Source organism: Sycon ciliatum, unplaced genomic scaffold, assembly GCF_964019385.1.
Source record: "Sycon ciliatum unplaced genomic scaffold, ocSycCili1.1 SCAFFOLD_162, whole genome shotgun sequence".
Taxonomy (NCBI): domain Eukaryota; kingdom Metazoa; phylum Porifera; class Calcarea; order Leucosolenida; family Sycettidae; genus Sycon; species Sycon ciliatum.
The window spans coordinates 268,323-286,208 of NW_027044871.1; the positions used below are offsets into that span (position 1 = coordinate 268,323).

General features: G+C 46.8%; 1 protein-coding gene across 3 annotated transcripts in view; it reads left to right on the forward strand.

Annotated features, from left to right (window-relative positions):
- LOC135830684 (uncharacterized) overlaps positions 1-17,886 on the forward strand; it is a 227,691-nt gene that overhangs the window by 103,914 nt on the left and 105,891 nt on the right. For all 3 annotated transcript variants that reach the window (XR_010556090.1, XM_065342909.1, XM_065342910.1), the window contains exon 15: positions 13,370-13,390. Coding sequence is in view for 2 of the 3 variants with exons in the window: in XM_065342909.1 (XP_065198981.1) it covers positions 13,370-13,390 (21 nt within the window). In the remaining variant the exon portion in view is untranslated. The remainder of the gene's footprint in view (positions 1-13,369; positions 13,391-17,886) is intronic.

A 17,886-nucleotide genomic window follows, 5' to 3' on the forward strand; every position in this document is an offset into this window, starting at 1 on the left:
CGGTCTCGACCTGGAACAAACAATGCCAGACAAGAGCAATATGGGCCAGCAGATCTCTGCCACATAGCGTAGGACCCGATGTGTCCACTACTACATAATAATCTTTATTAAAGGATCTCCCAGAGGCGATGGCCCTCGAGGGGATCTCCTGATGCAAATCATGTAATAGAAACATGAATCGGCAATTCTGCCGACTGGTGGTTGTACTCCACGAGCGCCTCAAACGTTCCGCGAGGCCGTACAGGTTCTCCAGTGTATGTTCGCAACTTCAACTTACTCTGGGTAAGTGGCGAGGTACTGGACAGCAACTTCTTATACTGTAAATATATAAAATTTCGGCGCTGCAAAATTTCGGCACTTCACGATTTTTGACATTTCGGCGGCGATTTATTTTCGGCGAGGGGTAGAGGGCATGGTATAGTGCGACAGATGCTGTGAAAAATTTCATCGGCGTTTTAATTTAGGCGTTTGGGGTCGGTGCCGAATATAGCCGAAATTATAGAGCTGCCGAAAATTTGTATATTTACAGTAGATGCTACAGTACTGTAGGGTGCCGAAGAACGGCCCGCTGGAGAACGGCCAGGCTAGAATTTCACCAATTTTTTAGAACGGTCTAGGCTGGATTTTTTGCAGATAAGAACGGAAACAAAAATATGCACTCAGAAGCATAACGGTACATCATTATAGGTTTGAATGATACATTTCTGTAATTTCACGGTAAGTCAAAACATGTGAACTGGCAAATGTAACAATACATGTACATGAAAATAGATGTACAGATGCGTTTATAATACAACCATTGGATAAGTGATGTGACCTGTGCAGTTTTCCTACAAAGATAACCATATGAACCGTCATCCATCAACTTCTTCACATGACACGTCAGTGTCGCTAGCCACATTATCTTCATCAGACTCTGAGTCGGCCCTGTGATCCGTCTCACTCTCATTGCTGAATCCCCTCCCCAACAGCAGTGTCATCGAAGTTGAGCTTGAGTACACTGGGGAATATTGTGCCTGAATAGCACCACTTATATGAGCCGAGCCAAGCAAAAACGTAGCTTAGGCAAAATATTTGGAAATTTCTTTTTCATGCCAAAGTGATGTCTACCTATCCAACTTCCACCAAGGACATTTTGGTGCCCATCTGAAATGTATATGTGCCATAAATAAGCATACATTGCACACATGTCACAGCATGCCTGGTATCAATGAAACTCTAAGGATAATAATTATGAAGGCCTGCCCAAGCTCCAAAAAGCCTGGGGCACCAAGTGGAGACAAAGCTTAGCAGGTGTGGAAGCAATACAAGACGAGTACTTGTGTTCTAGTTAGAAGATCCAAGAAAGAAGAAATACTTGATCTATGTATCTCATGTCATTTCATCACGCAACACGAATGTTTATGCCCTTCAATGATGTTGTGAGTCTGTGACTATTTCGCTGGGCTGGGAAGCGTCGCATATTACCATATTACTCTCTCCAATCACCTATGCCACCACGAATTAATCCGTTCCTGTAGCTCGTAGTGTTGTGCCAGAGATCAAGCTCCATTGGTACGTTGCACGTAGGTCCAGCAGACTGCACATAGCTAAAAAGCGGCACTGATTCTTTGTCCGTCCTAGTCCATGTAATTCTCCTTCCCTGGTGTAGGTAGTAGTGGAAGGCACCACGAGACGATATGCTAGCAGGTAGAGTCAATGCATCGCTTCGTCGTGTGGCACTATTGGCCTTGAAATGAGGAAATTTTGGAAAACCGTACGCCACGTCATGAAAATTTGAAGGTAGCCGAAACAAAGTGAAACATCGCAGCAAGAGCCAACTCACTAGGCAGCTTGTCAGAATGATAGTCGGACGGCTTGTAGACGTCTCCTCATAGCTATACTAGCCGCTCTAGTCGTGGCCACGATGAGAAACACGGCCACTATGAATGAGCGAGTCTGCCTCGTCAAGTAGGGTTGGGCGCACACGGAGACAGAGTGTCATCTTGCTCATCTCCACATTCTCCAGAACGCTCCATTCCGATCTCTGGCAGCGCAGAGAAATCCCCACAACGATGAAAGAGGGAACACTGAAGAAGTGTTGCTCAAAAATAAAAAGGCCTCTTTCTTCTTCTCCACTTTCAAACTTGTGGCCAGGCAGAAGGGGTACATGGATGCAGCTAATGGGGTCGTTTTCTGCACTTGTGCCAGTGGTTGTGAGACTTACCCACTCTCCCCCACCGTTAGGCGCCGCATCTGCCGCTAGGGTTTATCGGGTGTTAGCGGCCGTCGTGAGTTCCCTTCGGGAACGGATACGATTATTTCCTTTTTTTTTACTTTTAAACTACAAGTGGAATTCTGATAATTCGAATATGGCTTAAATCGAACATACCGTCTAATGATAGAAGTTTTTCCAGGACCGATTTCTATCAATACGATTCCCACATAAAATTTTCTGATAATTCAAACCTCGAACTGGACATGTCCGGTTAATTAGAAGTCCCACAGATTCCACTTACATAGAAAATGTGTGGGATTTGCGCTGATAATTCGAAGTTAGCAAAGTGTAATTCGAAGTTCACTGTACACTGTACTGGCCAGTTAAGTTTGCACGAGCAGGCTGTGCCCGTCAGTTCAGTGTCCGTAAAATTTGTGTCTAAGGTCCATAGCGCAACTCTGCGTGACTATGAGAGCATTTTCACATACATATTGTGTTGTGAGTTCATGTTTGGATAATTAAAATGTCCGGATAATTAGAAGTTTTTTCCTGGCATTTTGAGGTTCGAATTATCAGGATTTCCCCGACTGTGACGTTTTGGTGATTTTCTCGATTTGTTGGCAAAACGCTAAGCCATATTTTAGCTTGGCACGGCTCATATAGCTCCCTCTAGGCCAAACCCTCAACAGGTATACAAATTTACAGAGACGCTCAATTTCCAGCGCATAAAACACCATATGCTTAGAGAAGGAAGCGAGGCCGAAGAACGGGGGGGGGGGGTCCAGGCTTTAGCCTGGCCTGTTTTTATTTTTCACGACCACAGTCGTTTCGTTCTTATTCGATGGTACAGTCATAAATGTTATTGTGCGAAATGTACGAAAGTCTTCATGCACCAAAACATGATTTCATGGTGAAGCATAATTATGCACGCCTGCCAGTTCACGTGTTTTGATCCTACCACTTGTAGTACCTTAAAACTACAGAAATGTATCATCCACACCAGGGGCGTCACAGGGGCACGGCTGTAACATGCATGCAGAATCCTGCCACTTCGATCCGGGAGCGAGAACTCGACCGTTGAATGATTTTCGGGGATTTCCCGTTCTCAAGTTCAAACTTTGGTTCTCAGTTTGCAGCTTTCTGCATCGATTTTCATACTCAAAAGTCCCTTGGAAAGCCGATTTCTCCACCGCGCTGGAAAATATTTCGCCATCACGAGAGCTCCTTGGAGAACCAAAATGTCGTCTCGGAAGGGAGAACGAGCTGCCTCTTCTACGTTACCCTCGCCACGCCACACATCAAACGGACTAGTCAAGTGGTTTTTCTCTAGAGCTAGAGAGAGAACGTTTCATTACTACACCTCAGGAGCCGACGGGAGAACTGACAACTGACAACTAACACTGACAATGAATCACTGACGACTGACATGGCAACAGGAAACATGATATCAGAATTTTTTTTATAGGTGCCCTCGTCAGCACGAAATGTGGTGTACTCAGCACAAAAAGGTGCACGAGTCAGCAACGAAGCAGCGCAGCAGCATGTACGGGTCAGCAGCACAGAGACACAAATACAGCAGCAGATACGACAAAGAGACAACACGTGCAGCCACATGTACAACACTAACCCTACCAAAAAAGACATCTGTCTCTCTAGCTCTAGAGAAAAAACACTTGACTAGTTCGTTTGATGTGTGGCGTGGCGAGAGTAACGTAGAAGAGGCAGCTCGTTCTCCAACCGAGACGACAAAATGTTTCTTTCGAGGATGAAGCAGAAGTGCTCCTTTGTTGCTGTGTTCGAATCTTTCGTTTCCTACGCCGTAGCCCTTTTGCTGTTGCTGAAAAGGTGCCCACGATTTGTGCTGTTGGTGTAGTTTTCCTGGCGCTGGCGTCAGTTTTTGCTTGTGGCATTACCCACCACCTTCCCCTTTCGGTGGATGTCAAGCTCCCAGAGCTACGTTTTTCCGCCCGCGGTGGCCCTCTGTACGTACTCTTTTTACTGATGTTTGTATGTTATGGATAAACATCTGGAGAACCTTCAGCTTGTCTGTCGCTTTGGTGGCCAGCGACTGTCCTCAACTAGTCATAGTACGACTTATAGGGTCTCCAGTTACCCAGAAGCAGTCAAAGCTATAGTACAATTGGACATACTGCTTGACAAAAGCAATACTGACCCACCACAAATGTGCAGTAATTGTCATAGGACTATTACTAGATCTTATGAAGAAAACTAGCCTTTGTCTGGCTCGGGGGGTTGTGGACCTCTGCAAGAATGGTCTCCACATTCACGCACTGGCTATGAGCTATGTACAAGGCTCAGCCAACAATGTCAAGGGGGAAGAAAAAGGAGAAAAAAATTGGTGGTTTGCAATTGCCAAACGCCTCCTCTTCTGAACCTTGCAGTACCAGCTGCTCTACTGCCAAAGCAGATGCATTGTCTGAGCCTTGTGCACAAACAACACCAACACTTCACGAAACATTGCACACTGTTACTGCAATAGCTACACATATACTAAGGCAGATGCTGAGCTGGCACCGGAACGCTTTGCACAACCGTATGCCGATGTTAAATGTGCATTTTGTCTCCACATTGCCAACCAAGCAGTGGAGTCACCATGTTACAGCCATTTATATTACACACCATGTATTTCCTTCTGGCTGGCATTGCACAACAACTACCCTCTTTGCAAGAAGGAACTTCATGCACAGCAGTTACCTCCTCCACACTGTATCGTCGCTGGTATACTTGGCCAGATGGTGTTGCGTTGCGACTTTCATGAGTCTACCTGGGTAGGATGCATGAAACAAGTACAGCTACAGCATCTTCGTGCTCATGCTGCAGAATGTCCCCACAATCCACACACACCATCCACACACACCATCCACACCACTTCCTCCTACAATTACAGCCAGTACTACCTTTACCGATTTGCTTACGGCATCACCATCCAAGCTACGTGGTAATGTGTGTGACACAGGGATGGCGCACCTTGTTCGAGGTAAAGCCAACAAGGACAGTTTAGAGGTCAAGACAGGTGGGAGGCCCCAGGTTTGGACTAGGACACCCATTCCCATGGTGGACAGGCAGATGCCAGTCCCAGTACGCTGAAGAGAAGAGCATCACATCTCAAAAAAACAGCAAGAAACTGTGTGTGGCAGTGTTGCTGGGGCGACAACACAACTCGCTTCCACTTTGAAGAAATTGAGCAAAAGGAGGGATAGTGATGCCCTTCTGGTTGAGGCTGGTCTTCGACCTAGCCGCACAGCTCCTGGCACTGCACTGGCCATTAAAGCAGACCTGCACCTTCCCTGGCACCAGCTCAGGAAACTGCAGAAATGGTTGGTTTCTTTTGGTGTATGCATGGAGTCTGAACGCACAGTTCGCAAGTCCCTTCAAGACTTGCCAAAGTTCAAAACAGAACTAATTCCCTTTGCTGCACGAGGTGGCAGTGTTTGTCTTGCACCAATGGTGTATATTGAAGATCTTGTGTCCTTCATTACACATCTCCTTGACCTGCACAAGTCTGCAGAGACACTGACCTGTCATGATGGCATGCCAAGTGATGAAATTTGGGTGAAATTGGGGGGTGACCATGGTGGTGGTAGTTTCAAATTCTGCTGCCAAATCTTGAATGTGCCCAACCCCAATGCCCCTTAAAACACAGTGCAAGTACTGTACGCTTCTTTACTGCCAAGGATCTTGCAGCCAATCTCGAAACTGCACTTGGCCGCTACAGACTACAGGTCGAGACTTTGCTAAACACAGCATGCTGGGAAGGGAGATGTATCAGACTAGTCTTGTCTGGGGATTATGAGTTCCTTACGACAATTTATGGCCTTTCGGGCTCCAGTGGAGTGCGTCCTTGCTTGTTTTGCCACTACGAAAAGAAGGCCATGCAAGTGGAGAAAGAGCAACGCACTCCCGTCAGCAATCGCAGCCTCGAGACACTCTCGAGAGATTTCACTACGTTCACATCTTCTGGTGCTGTCTTACACAATGCAAAGCATCACAACAATGTTATCAGGCATTGTATTTTGCCCATTGCTTTGGAGAAAGTATGTATTCCAGTTTTTCATCTGGATCTTGGCATATTTCCATACCTTTACGATGCCTTTTGTACAGAGCTACGCGCTCTAGACCTAGACCTAGTTAAGTGTCTAGGCCTAGAAATGGCCGAAACAGACCAAAGTACGTTCCGGTCACTAGTCGTGGCTAGAAATCTAGTGGAAGAAAAAAACACTCTCGCCAAAGCTCAACAAGTCATTGCACAGCAGCTGCAGTATGTTATACTGTATGCTCAGCAACATGGTCTGCCTGTACAGTCAGTATAGCTATTGGCGGGTGCATTGCAGGTGCAGTTGAAGGAAAAGCAAACGGCTCTAGAAGAGTCAGAAAAAGACCTGCAAACAGTTTCAACAGAGTTTGAAAAGCTAGTTGAAAAGAATGGCAAGGCTGCTGGTCCCTGCCTTTCTTCTCTGGAGCAGGTGTTGCAAAAGTACAACATCAAAAGGCAAGCCTACCATTCTGGTGCCTTTGTGGGCAACCACACCCACCGTGCTCTTGAGGCAAAGGTGCTCAAATAGTTGACGTCTGCCGTCAACACCTGCAGCTGAAGTTGAGCTTGCCAATATTGCACAAACAGCTAAAACCCTGCATGTGAGGTACCATCGTCTGCTTTCTGAGTACGCAGCATGCAGAGCGATCTTCTCCACAAGAACCCCCCCCTTTCCAACAGCACAAAGGGCACGTTGGACGACCACATTAGAACTTTCCTCGCCACTTGTCGCAAAATAGTCGCCAGGAAGATGAGCAATATAGCGCCTAAATTGCACCTTATCGAGGAGCATGTAGTGTCCTGTATGGATCACTTCGACATGGGCTTGTCCCTTCTTGGGGAGCAGGGCATGGAGTCCATCCATGCAGAGATCAACACTTTGTAGAGAAAATCCTTGCGATACCATCTCCTTCGGATCGCCTTCGCACGTGCGTAGAACAGCACTTCCTTGCAACGCTGTCACAAAATGCAGCTCTCAGGTCGAAAACTGTGCCACGTAAACGGAAAGCAGCTACTACTGATGACTAACGTCTTCCACGGTGAACTCTTCTTGTCCAGGTTGGGTCTTGGGGCACAGCGCATTTCTTGCTGTGCCGAGCTCTATTTTCTTGAGCGGGTGTTTGGTGGGCCTTCCAACCTGGACATTTTTCGTACCAAATTATTATTATTATTATTTTGAAATGACCCAAAGGCAATGTGCCTATCGAGGGGTTCATTTGATTGAAAGAACAGTAGATGTAGATGTATGTGCAAAGACAAGTAGGGATTGATGAGGAGAGAAATGGGGATAATCAACTGCAAGGTGGCGGAATTCCGTTGATTGCTTAAGCATGGTCAGCTGTAAATTTCCTGAGGGCAGCTTTGAACTTATAGAGCGACGCTTCCGATGTTAGACCGGGGGGGGGGGGGGGTAAACAGTTCCATAGAATAGCAGTTCGGAACATGAAGAGAGACTTAGACAATGATTTAAATTTGGGAAGAATGATTTTATTTGGTCGTCGCTCACTATTCGTAATCTTGAAATGGAAATCAGCAAGGTAATCACGATGATGGAAAACATATCTGTGAAAGGTAGTGAGACTGATGATTTGACGACGATAGGCTAGTGACTCTAGGGAGCATTTAGAATTTAAGACAGATTTGGGAGAAGTGTAATCAAATGCATTTTTTTCTTTTTCAGTAGAGCTCTAGCAAACCTTGCCTGTAATTGATCAAGAATGGTCATGGGTTTCTTATTAGATCCAAAGGACCACACCGTACAGCTATATTGGATCACAGGTCTTACGAACCCTTTGTACAGTATGATCATTGCCGAAGGCTATCACCCCTCTCTCGCACTTTGCGTGCCAATTGGTCATGAACCACGAGTTGAGTGTAATAAATGTAAATGTTATTGTAAGGCGTAAGTTGCTGGGACATTATTGACAGTAGGTGCGCTCGATATCTGAACTTCGAGGTAATTGAGGCGACATGTTTGCGGAAATCCAGGTTGTCGGTCAAGGTGATGCCAAGATGTTGCAGTTCAGAAACCACCGTTAATGGCTCATTGTACATTTGGTATTTGATTCCTGCAGTAGGTGTATCATTGATAGCTCTATGGCACAGCACAGATGTCTTGCTTGCTGAGAATTCACCTCCATTGTGCCTGCCCCATGTTTGACATGCATCGAGATCAGACTGCATGTTCGCTCTACTGGCGAGGGTGTCTTCAGGTTTGTAAGCCAGTAGGAGGGTGACATCATCTGCAAATAGATATTGTGTGCAATGTTGCATAGCGTTGGGCAGATCATTTATATAGAGTAGGAATAGGAGTGGTGAAAGGTGGGAACCTTGAGGCACTCCGCAGTTGATGTTCCGCTTCTTCGATTTAGTGCTATGTACCTTCACTTCAATTTGTCGATCCCCTAAGAAGCGCTTCAGCCATTTTACTGACGAAGCTGTCACAATCTTACCAAATTTCTTTAGGAGTATAGAGTGGTCGAATGCTTTCCTGAAATTTAGAGATATCAGGTCAAAATTAGTGCCATTATCAATATTTACGTACTTGGCCAATGTAAGAAACCCAGCTCACTCGACAAATCAATCCCACTCTTTTTCTGGACTAACCAAGAACTGAGGGGAACCCCTCGTCTTGGCCAGCTTCATCTTTTCATAATCAAATGCACGGAGTCGTATTCTACTCCCCGCTGTGTTTAGAGTACGGTGTAGGAGGAAGAATAAGGATGTGTAGAAATAAAGTGTGTAGAGTAATAGTTGTCCATTATGCATGATTAGAATCAACTCGTAAAAATTCCAAGGCAATCTCCCATTGACACAAACCTCGTTTATTCAACATAATCATATCCTATCCAATAAAAACAGTTCATAAAAACATTTCATAAAAACAGTTCATAAAAACAGCTTTTTAGGATCGGACGCAGTCCGCATAACCAAGAGAGCTAGCTCCCTTGGCTGCTGTTGGAATATGCAAGAATGGGCCTTCCAGATAAGGTCTAACAAGGAGAAGTGGCTATAGTTATGAAATGAACACCGGTAACCATGGAGACAGCCCACACTCTCATTATATATACTGGTTATAAATAGACCGAATAAGGAAAATGATCTGATACCCTATGAAGAGTAAAAGAAATTGAACCAATGACAACAAATACTCGTCCAGCACACGAGTTGTCATAGCAACACAAATAACAGCTGTCCACTAATTTTGTTGTTGGAGATTGAGTAGGAGTTTTTACTGGCTGATTCTAAATACAATAAATGAGGAGGCCGAGGGTTTATTGGTCATAAACCCTCGGCCTCCTCATTTATTGTATACATAATAATAAGTAATTCGGGATCACCATACAGAGCATGCAGAAAGAGTGTAAGTAATTGAGTCAGCACACGCGAAAATCACCCTTAGTGACATATTTTCAGAAACTGAGATGACAGTGGATACAGGCAGATGGATTTATGCAGAATTCAATGCAAAAACGTTAGAAAATTTTTTGAGTAAAACTGGGTAGCTACTTGCGCGCCCATATTTGCCATAGCTACCCAGGCCCTTTACCTTGCCGTTCAGACTTGATCTCTTTTTTCACTCTTCAATAATCACCATGTAGTCATTTCGTTCGTCTTGGTCTCTTGTCCCGTCTCTAATAAAATTATGTCGTTCCACCAACCTACCTATTCCCGCCATAATGACTGTCTGGATAATAAGTCGTCAGTCGTCTTTCTCGTATTCAACAAAAGCATAATTGGACGATTGGCCGAGCATAGTCTTTCAATGGCTACAGCTCACTCGACAAATCAATCACACTCTAACCAAGAACTGAGGGGAAACCCTCGTCGTGACCAGCTGCATCTTTTCATAATCAAATGCACGGAGTCGTATTCGACTCCCCGCTGTGTTTAGAGTAGGTGTGGGAGGCAGAATAAGGATGTGTAGAAATAAAGTGTGTAGAGTAATAGTTGTCCATTAATACCACTATGCATGAATAGTAATAAATAATTCGGAGCATGCAGAAAGAGTGTAAGTAATTATGTGATTGGAAGGCCAACGGGAACGGGAGAAGCAGTCTCTAATAAGACCATTCCCGTCACAGCCAATGACTGGTCTTCCTTTACCCGTGAAGTTCGCTACTGTCCAGCACTGAGAGATAAAACTCTAAATATTGGCAACGCTGCCACAAAACGCAGCTCTCAGGCCGAAAACTGTGCCACGTAAACGGAAGGCAGCTACTACTGAAGACTAATGTCTTCCACAGCGAACTCTTCTTGTCCAGGTTGGGTCTTGGGGCACAGCGCATTTCTTGCTGTGCCGAGCTCTATCTTCTTGAGCGGGTGTTTGGTGGGCCTTCCAACCTGGACATTTTTCGTACTTGGCCACGACTGGTCTTCCTTTACCCGTGAAGGTCGCTACTGTCCAGCACTGAAAGATATAACTCTAAAATATTGGCTTGTGCTCGCCTAAGAAACATCAGAAATTTTGATTTTCTAGCCAGCTTATTGTTCGACTTGCACAGATCGCCAGTAGTATGTGTCGGGCCGGTTTCGGAGTAGGCACATTCCCCAGCACGAAAAAATGGGGTACTATTCATAGATCCTTTTTTTGTTTGGTGGGATTGAAAGATCCGCCAGTGGACCGGAGAGCTACAAAACTGTAAGCAGAATAAAGGGCTTGCGGAATCTTCTCTGTCTTCGTGGCAACAGGACTTTCGTCCTGTCGTCGGGACGCAATTCTTGTTGCTGCTACCAGAAAATTCGGAGAACGAAACAATCGTATGTCGTTTGGTGAAGCGGGTTGTGTCGGTGAACAGCTGCAGAATGTTCTGCCGCCGTAGAGCAGCAGTCCAAACACTTTTCAACTTCGGAGAATGAAGCACTTCCCTATTCCGTTGACAAATGCGGCGTTCGCAGGTGTACATGACATGTAATGCATTTTCGCATCAGCTTGCAGTAGAATAATATAATAATTCATCAGGAGTCAGAGGTACTAGGTACATACATGTAGGTGTCGTTGTGGAAAGAATAATCATTGTAATAATTGTTGTAGCTGCTAAGTGACATGCCTGTAGTGTCTCTTGACCGTTCTGATCACCATTGTAACAAGGTAGATCTTGGAAAATTTTAGTTCTGGGCCCAGTGATCGACGCCAGCGCTGTTTCCGTCTAGTTTGCAGTGAGTGCGTCCGCGAGGAATCCATCAAGTGGTTGTCTCTACTCCTGACTCCAACCGCCCTTTCGCAATGGATAGCCGCCTGGAGTCTTGGGCAATAGCTAGCTGCTAGGCATCAAGTCTGAACCAAATATGCTCCTTGCAATGAAAGTTGCGATGTTTTGTACAAGTCCGAAGATCCTTGAGTTTTTTTTATTGCTTTTTTAAAGTTTTTTGGATGACTTGAGTGGACCATCGTGGACGAAAAGCGGTACGACCATGGTCGTAGTGGTCATACCACGTGCGACGCCCCTGTTTGAAACCTTCGTTAACACTTATTATAGAGTTATACGTCTGAGTGTACATTATAGTGTACATTACGGTATCCGTCCTTATCTGCAAAAAGATCCAGCCTAGACCGTTCTTAAAAATTGGTGAAATTTTAGCCTTGCCGTTCTTCGCCGCTCCGTTCTTCGGTGCACAACAGTATTGTAGTAGTACTTCCTCCGTGTCATTAAAATTGTTGCTTCCCAGAGGGATTTTCAAATATACTTTGTCCACTCGAAGGGCAAAGAAATCAAGTAGAAAATGAGGCAGAGCATTGTCGACGGACCAAGCTTTAGTTTGTGGCCTCCCGCTTCGCTGCATTTGCAGCTAAAGTCGACGTCTTCATCAGAGTTTGAGGCAGGCCCTTCAGCACTCAGCAATACGCAGAAAAAGACGCACGTTCAAATTCAGTTCAAGAAACTTCGTTTTCAAGCGATCCATGCCTCCAGGTGGCAGGCGAGGACAGCAAACTAGCATTTTTCAAGTGCACTGTAACGACCTTCCAGCGGGATAGGGTAAGCAGTTCCACACCTTCTTTCCTTGGCAAGCGCTTCGCTGATTTTACTGGCGTTTTCAGACCTGCCACCTTCGCAGCAAGATGGTCCGCTTTCCAACGGCCTATTGCCGAGCCACCGTGCTCACAGCAGAGACTTCTGTGTGTGTGTTATTGCCGTGAAAGTGGACCACAAATACGGGCCACAAGTAGCGCATTTTTGGAATTTGAGAACACTTTGTTCTTGCCATCGTCAACTTCAGCATTTCGAATTCAGAAGAGATACCAGGATTCTTATACCCGAGCTTGCAGTCTTGATATATGGCCACGCGAACGATGTGGGACGGCACGAACTCCAGAACAACAACACGCGCTCTGGGGCGGAATAGTGCAGAGTGAGATGAATTTGTTTGGTGCGGAACAGAGGTCCGACAAAGTCTGAGACCACCGCGGCTTCAGTAACAAGTAGACATTGCGCAGGAGGGGTCGCACAAATGTTCGAACACAGAAAACAGCGATTCTGACAGTCTGACTAAGACGAGCAAATCACAAACATTGCGATGTGCGAAGCGACAATTTTAATGGCACGGATGAAGTATCACTTATTGCTTGTGTGGTCGCTATACATGTGCACGTATGACCAGTACATTACATTTTGCTGTATTATTGGGTGTATAGCAGCATGCAATGAGTGAGGCATGACTCAAGGTCCCAATTTCTGTCCAGCATCTTTGTTACATGTAGGTGTGCTCTTTCACTTTTGCTTTTTCTGCGTGTGTGTTTGTGTTTGTGTGTTTGTATTTCTGTTTGTGTGTTTGTGTGTGTGTGTAAAGATATAATTATTCCGTGTCGAGGATGCAATCGTTCTCACGTCAGGTCGCACCATCCCAACGGTCACTAACCACGGTGGTCTTTAATCACAGGTTTTACTGTACATCATGCACTGTCCAAGAACCTCTCTGAGGACCACAAGGACTTTGGCGCTGATTTCGGCTCATGGGTTTGATTTATTTGTCCACGACTATGTCATAAGCATACCTACGTGTACATGCACATTGTAGTGTTGTAAGGTTTGTTGCTTACCAATGACTTCTATCTTCTTCTCTTTGTGTTACATGACCGGGATCATCCGTTTAATTGTGGGCCGCGCTGAATTTTGCAGATATCAACAAGAAAAAGAGTCGTAAGTAGCTAGAAGTGATGCGGTGGTTTGATATTTGTTTTGTTCTGCTTGGTCACAATTAGTGGCTGTTAGAGGAAGGGATAGGATATCAGTGGTCTTCTTGCCTCTGTGTTTCAAGTTCACAAGAAGCATATCCTTGTGTTCATTATGATATGATGAGACACTTGCCGGTTTTCAGCGCTTTTGCTTATTCCTGAATGTGTGTGTGTATGTGTGCGTGTGTGTATGTGTGGGCGTGTGCGTGTGTGGGTTGGTGGGTGCGTGCGTGCGTGCGTGCGTGCATGCGTGCGTGCGTGCGTGCATGCGTGCGTGCGTGTGCTTTTCTGTACGTGTGCATGCATGCGTGTATGAGTGCGGGCGTGCTTGAGAAAGGGATTTGTTGCGGGAAAGTTTGGTTAGTCTCCTTTTGTAAGTGCACAATAGGCCTCGACCAAATATGCTTGCGCATATTTCCGCATATTTTTGTGAGACAGTTTATATATGGCATATTGAGTGACAAAGGGAATATTGGAATGAAGCCAGCATATAATTCAAATATTCTGAAGAAAATAAGGACAAAACATTCATATTATGGACAAATGCGTTCAGATGTCTTTTATAGTAGTAGTATAGTATTTATTCATATCTCTCTAGGGCAGTCCCCACAGACCTATGGTCTCCTTACGGGGTACCCTAGCCAATCTAGGATTGCGATACGAAATTGACTTGGTGAAGCAGCAAGGCGGACCGATGCCTGAACTGAGTTCCAGCCGTCAGCGGCTAAATAAGAAAGAGAGGAATAACCAAATCGAGAGGAGTCTCGTGGCAGTACAAGTCCAGGCGAGACTTGAGACCTTGTGCAGGTGCGGCTACGTGCCTCAGAATTGGCAAGAAGGCAGAAAAGTCGGCACGGAAGTGAGCTGGCAGAAGAATGAACGCATCTGAATACAAGAAGATACAGTTTACGGGAGAAACGGATAGTGAAGGGTGTGAGGTTGTTTCCAGACAGAATACACTGGACATCTGCGGTGAGTGGGTAGCCAAATACAGTGCACAATGAACGGCGAGAGATACGAGTGAGAGAATCATATTCATGTTGTCGCAGACTGTGTACATAAGCATTGCTTGCATTTTCCAGTGTAGACTGGACAAAAGAGAGATAAAATATGCGTCTGGCTGCATTGGTCAACATGGTGCGGCAGCGCCGAAATGCATTCACTTTTGCACTGACCTTATTTCGGAGTGCATCAACTTGCTGACAGAATGTCAAGTGCTCATCAATAGTGATGCCGAGATACTTAGCACAAGATGATTGTTCGACCACAGTGCCACAGAACCGCAACTGACGGGATGCCTGTACGGTGGGCTTCCGTCTTTGCTGAGTCTTTGCTGGGTTTAATTCGAGTTCCCTGGAGTGCAGAAACTCGCTGACTGAGTGCAAGTCTTTCTCAAGCTTTTCAATGGCTGCGTCGGCAGTCTTGTCTGCAACATAGACATTTGTATCATCGGCATAGAGTTGACTAGTGGAGAAAGCCAAGCATGTTGGAAGAGAGCGTGTAGACAGGGTGAACAGAAGCGGACTAAGTACAGAACCCTGAGAAACACCACGGTTGGCAGGATACTGTTCTCTCGTCATGGATGAATTTGGAATGATTGAGGCGTTTGCTACATTTCCCCATGGATGAACACTATCGCTACGGTTGCTGGGGACACACCCCAGCCATAATGTAAAATTCACACTTTGGAGCAGGGTGCAGGTTTTTGCGCTCTGAGGCTCCCACAGTTTCTCGCCAGGAAACCGGCATCAGGCCGGCCTGGTTTCAAACATTAGGTATAGTAGTAGTAGTAGGAAACTAGGTAGACATCGGATAGCTTTGGCCTACCTCCGCCATGCCTCCAGCAAAAGCTGCCGTTCGCGGGCTGACGGATTCGGAGGTAAAATTGTTGTGCTCCCTCCCCGGGATCGAGTCTTCGATTTTAGACGTAGTAAAGACGCTGGCAACATTTGTGACGGAGTCCGCAGACCGCGAGACACGACTAAAGAATAGGATCGATAATTTATCGAGGCAAATTGCAGGCCTGAACGAGGAGGTTGTCGCCCTCAGGGAGTCCGCCATTGTCGCAGCAAGTGCTCAGTCTCCCCTGACTCCTCCAGCAGTTGCCCACAACCAGCACAGCCAGCGTACGATGGAGAGTACAGCGGGAAGGACCAGCAAGCGTACCCGTACTCGCGCAGGCCAGGCTGCCACGTGTACCACTGATGCAGACGAACACCGTAGCACTTCCCGTAGCGTGGGTGACCCTGCCAGTGACCATGAAACGTCAACGGAGGATGAGGACAAGTCCCAGGCAATTGAGCGGCCCACTGTCAAGCCCAAGCCACTGAAGCTAGAGCCAATCACGGATGACACGTTGAAACTGGTATCAAACGAACCTCACAGAGTGAAGAAAGCCGTAATCTATGTGGGCAATTTGAACTCACATAGCAGTGAAGAAAGTGTCAAGGAATTCACTGAGCAACGCTCTGCAGCAGTAAACAAACCGGTGAAGGTTCACCAGTGCAGCATACACACCACAGAAGATGGGAAAGTGTCTGCCCGCTTGATGATCGATGCGACTGACCTTGAAATCGCCACTGCTCCAAACTTCTGGCCTCGCCCACTGTACGCGCGGGTTTGGCGCCACCGTGAGCGTCCGAAGGGGGACACCTTGTCCGGCTCACACAGTGACACTCTCAGTGATGCTCTAAAGGGGGACACCTTTTCCGGCTCACACAGTGACGCTCTCTCCGAGTCCTCCGACACTCAAGCTCAAAGCTCCAATTAGATCCTTTCGGATCCTGCTGACGAACACATTTGGACTACTGAGTAAACTTGGTGACTTTCACCATGCTGTACACGTTCACCAACCTGACATTGCCATTGTCACAGAGAGCAAGCTAACCCCTGAGAAGGCTACTGATTCCGAACTGTCCTTGCCTGGGTACTACTCCCCACTGCGGAAGGATCGAACAGCTCATGGAGGAGGAGTTGCGGTTTGGGTTAAAGCCAGTTTGGCCCTCCGAGAACTCGATGACATCCAGGTTGGTAATGAGGAGCTAATATGGCTGAGTGTCCGAACTGTGGATAAGAAGTCAGTGGCTGTGTGTGCTGCATATCGCTCTGGCTCCTGCCACGACAATGACATCAGTACCCTTGAAGCCATCAGTGCTGGCATTGACCTGGCCCGTAAATCTTGTCAATATGTGGTATTGGCTGGAGATTTTAACGTACACAACGCGGATTGGCTCGGCAGCACCAAGACAACTCATGCAGGTGTGTACACTGAAGACATGTGTGCTTTTCACTGCTTGGAGCAGCACGTGCATGAGCCCACCAGAGGCCTTAACCCACTCGACTTAATAATGACTGACCTACCGGGAGATGCGACCGTCAATACCTTAGCACCTCTGGGAAACTCTGACCATGCCTGTGTCCTAGCTGACTTTCATGTAAGCACAGCAGAGGAACCACCAGTGACCAGAACTGTCTGGCGTTACCAACGCGCAGACTGGGACAGACTCCGCCACTTCTTTAGAACAACAGATTGGCAGTCCACTGTCAGTGATGATCCTGATGCAATGTGTATGCACTTGACCCAGAATATTCTGGAAGGAATGCGCCGATACATACCGTCTAAGCAGTTGTGCATGAAACCATCTAACCCCTCTTGGTGGACACCGGAATGCACTGAGGCTGTAGCACAGAAACAAAGAGCATGGAGGAGACTCTGCGCCGACCGGTCAAGTGCCCAGCTGCAAGCCCGTTACAATGTCGCCAAGCACTCGGCTAACCATTGCCTGGCAACTGCCAAGCAGGCATTCACAGCAAGCCTGGCGCAGAAGTTAGCCTCTGGGTGTATGGCGTCTGGTGAATGGTGGCGAACCATCAAGAAGGCCTCTGGCCACGGAAACAGCCCATCCATACCTACTCTCCGCAGCACCGATGGTACGGAGCACGACACCAACCGCAGCAAAGCAGAGTGCATGGCCGAACACTTCGCCAAAAAATGCAGTCTAGGGGCAGACGACCTATCCGCTCCATTTCCTTACGTCCGACCACGTACTGACCGCAACCTCTGCACCGTCCGGTTTCGCGAAACCACAGTCGAGCGAACTCTCCGCCAGCTCAACCCCACCAAGGCCACTGGTCCAGATGGGATACCTGCCCGCGTCTTGAAAGCTTGCTCTGCAGAATTGGCACGGCCGCTTTCAAAACTATTTACATGCTGTCTTCGCTCCGGTATCCAGCCACAACAGTGGAAGGTTGCAAACGTAGTTCCAGTCCACAAGCGCAAGTCTAAATCGTCGCCATCAAACTATCGACCAGTGTCGTTACTGAGCATCCTCTCCAAGGTCATGGAGACCATAGTCAACAGGGCAATGAGCAACTTCATGGAGACGAATCACGTCCTGTCAGAACGGCAATTTGGATTCCGTCGCGGCCACAGTGCAGCAGACCTGCTGACTGCTCTCCACC